The sequence below is a fragment of the Penaeus chinensis genome, chromosome 38 (genome assembly GCF_019202785.1).
Source record: "Penaeus chinensis breed Huanghai No. 1 chromosome 38, ASM1920278v2, whole genome shotgun sequence".
Lineage (NCBI taxonomy): Eukaryota > Metazoa > Arthropoda > Malacostraca > Decapoda > Penaeidae > Penaeus > Penaeus chinensis.
In genome coordinates this window covers 22,134,539-22,137,038 of record NC_061856.1, presented here as the reverse complement: position 1 = coordinate 22,137,038, position 2,500 = coordinate 22,134,539, and the positions used below count along the sequence as shown (strand labels likewise).

The window sequence follows — 2,500 nt, the reverse complement described above, 5'->3', positions numbered from 1 at the left end:
TGAAGCAACATTGCCAAACCTCTCTGAAAGGAAAGGAAGTACAAATATGAATTAGGAGCAGTTGAAAAAATCCATATAATTCACTGCAATCTGTAGACAACAATTAAGCAATGAATAATTCAGGATATTACCTCTACCATTTATTGTTCATTAACAACATCAATTTCTTTCAGTGCAAGTTTAAAATGTTTACCCTTGTATCACATGGCAGTAATTTTTTCCAGGGAGTCAAGTTTTCTGTGCAAACATTTTCACGAGGCAAAGCAGCATATCGCAAAAAAGATGAATTTTGAGCATACCTGAAAAGAAAACATAAAATTTAGTTTGTAGTTATACCTTTATCACTTTATTAGGATACATCTTATTTGTGTTTACAAATTTCAGTGCTAAAGTAAAGTATAAATTTTCATCATCATAGTAATTATAATGTTTATAATAAAAATAACACCAAGGAAAGGTGAAATCAGTTAAGGCTAAACACTAGCTGAGCCATCTCTGTGTAGAGACATTTCACAAGAAATATAAAAAATGAGCACAGCATTTTCCCCATTTTTTAGTAATTTTCCCCGGCGGCAATGGGTTAACCCAACACTGCCGGATGAGGAAAATAAATAAAATTCTACACTCTGGAGATTAATGGCAATGAGCCGACTTTGGGCGTGAGAGTTTGTTACATCAAGCCGAACGTCCCACTCCAAGTGCTCTGCCGTGTCACCATACTCTGCAGACCAAGCAGTTTGTTATGACACCACTAGGCGTGGCCCGGCAGTATCAGGTTAATGGCATCAGTTGAGCTTGTCCAGTTGGAAATATACATACTTTCTTCAAGATCTATATCAGGAATTAGTGCAACAATCCCTGGTGTTCCATGAGGATCAATGGAGGCAACACACTAGATTGCAAGTACAATGAGGGGGATGCAGAATGCCATCCATATATTTCAAGAAATGAGCTTTTAGTTCCATTTTTGGAGCCATGGATTTAGGCCCTATTAGTTTATCAATATAAGCATGTACATGAGTTCTGTGCCAAGGAGCAGTAAGTACTGTTTCTGGAATGTTAACCCAATGCAGACGGGCATGGCATGTGCGTACATCCCATGTCAACTGTGAGTTTACTTGTTTAATTGTTTTAAAACATAGATGGCTGCAATTACGAGTACTGCCTGTCTCACCCATTTACCCTTTTCCTTTATTTATGAAAATATTTTACGTCGTCTTATTTTGCTGTTACTAATGTTTATAACATTACAGTATTCATAATATTTATAATAAAAGTAACACCATCAATACTTATAGCACTAGCAAAAAATATGTTTCTGCCATCCAATTCAAGGAAAGGTGAAATCAGGTAAGGTCACACGATCTACTAATTGATTCCTTTGTGGATAAACACTAGCAGAGCCATCTATGTGCAGAGACATTTTGCAGAAATATAAAAATTGAGCACAGGATTTCCCCATTTTTTATTCATTTTCCCCGGTGACATTGGGTTAGTAACTTCCTTGTTCCATACACTGAAGAACATAATAGAATGAGCAGTTTTAGTTTTCCATTTTAAATTGGACTGTATGAGATTGGGGTATCGAGGCCGGGCATGTCTAACTCTATAATTCATCTCATTTGATAGAATACTGGAGATTTGTGGTCTGGATAATGAGAGACTATCAAGAGTCCTCACACCATTTATTGAGGCTACCCTTTTTGGATGTGGGTAGGGTGATATACTGCATGTATTGCTGATTTCCTTCCATACTGATTCTACCCAGGCATAAAATCTTTCCTCCCGTTTTTGAGTTTTCATCTCACTAATCTTTTTACTAAAATACACAAGATCCCTAGCTAAGTATGGGTTTTTCCCCAAGTGTCATAGATGACTTACTGTAGATCTTGTGAACCTTCCGTTCTTGACAGGGCTTTTAGGTTGTAGTTTAGTAATGATATTGCTAACTTGTTGACAGAGAGTTTCATAAAAGTGATCCAGGCTGGTAGGAGTAAAGTCTTCATACCAACAGGCAATTCTTTCAAGTGATCACTTATGAAGTGCTTGGTAGTGTGTGCTGATTGAATAGAGCTATACAGTACAATTTTCTGCCCAGATAATGAGTTTTTCTACGGGGTATAATAGATGTATGGGGTCACTAGTATTTTGGAGATAGTCATAATAAACCTTACCATTTTTGCCAATGGTACTTCACTTGGAGCCTGGGAGAGGATGGCGAGCATTAAAATCCTCGCACAATTAGACAGTATCAGTATGTATCATGCAGTCAGGAGGTTTAGGCACCACCTCACTATCGTGTAGATTATATACATTAACCCATCACCCCCGGGTGAACAGAAATCCCTGAGCATGATAAACTGGTGATTTCTGGCAATGGTCTAACACTGAACGACTCTCTTCACATGCTCTGGCACGACACCACGCGTACAGACATACCAAAAAGACCAAGCGGTTTGTTATGACGCTGGTACACATGACCTGTCGGGTTAATGATGGA

The 2,500-nt window shown here is 38.1% G+C and overlaps 1 protein-coding gene across 1 annotated transcript in view; it reads right to left on the bottom strand.

Annotated features, from left to right (window-relative positions):
* LOC125046124 (GPI transamidase component PIG-T-like) overlaps positions 1-2,500 on the bottom strand; it is a 21,638-nt gene that overhangs the window by 13,354 nt on the left and 5,784 nt on the right. The window contains exons 4-5 of the mRNA XM_047643773.1: positions 194-299; positions 1-23 (exon numbers count right to left, since the gene is read on the bottom strand). The exon at positions 1-23 is cut by the window's left edge and continues 64 nt beyond it. Of these exons, the coding sequence (XP_047499729.1) occupies positions 1-23; positions 194-299 (129 nt within the window). The remainder of the gene's footprint in view (positions 24-193; positions 300-2,500) is intronic.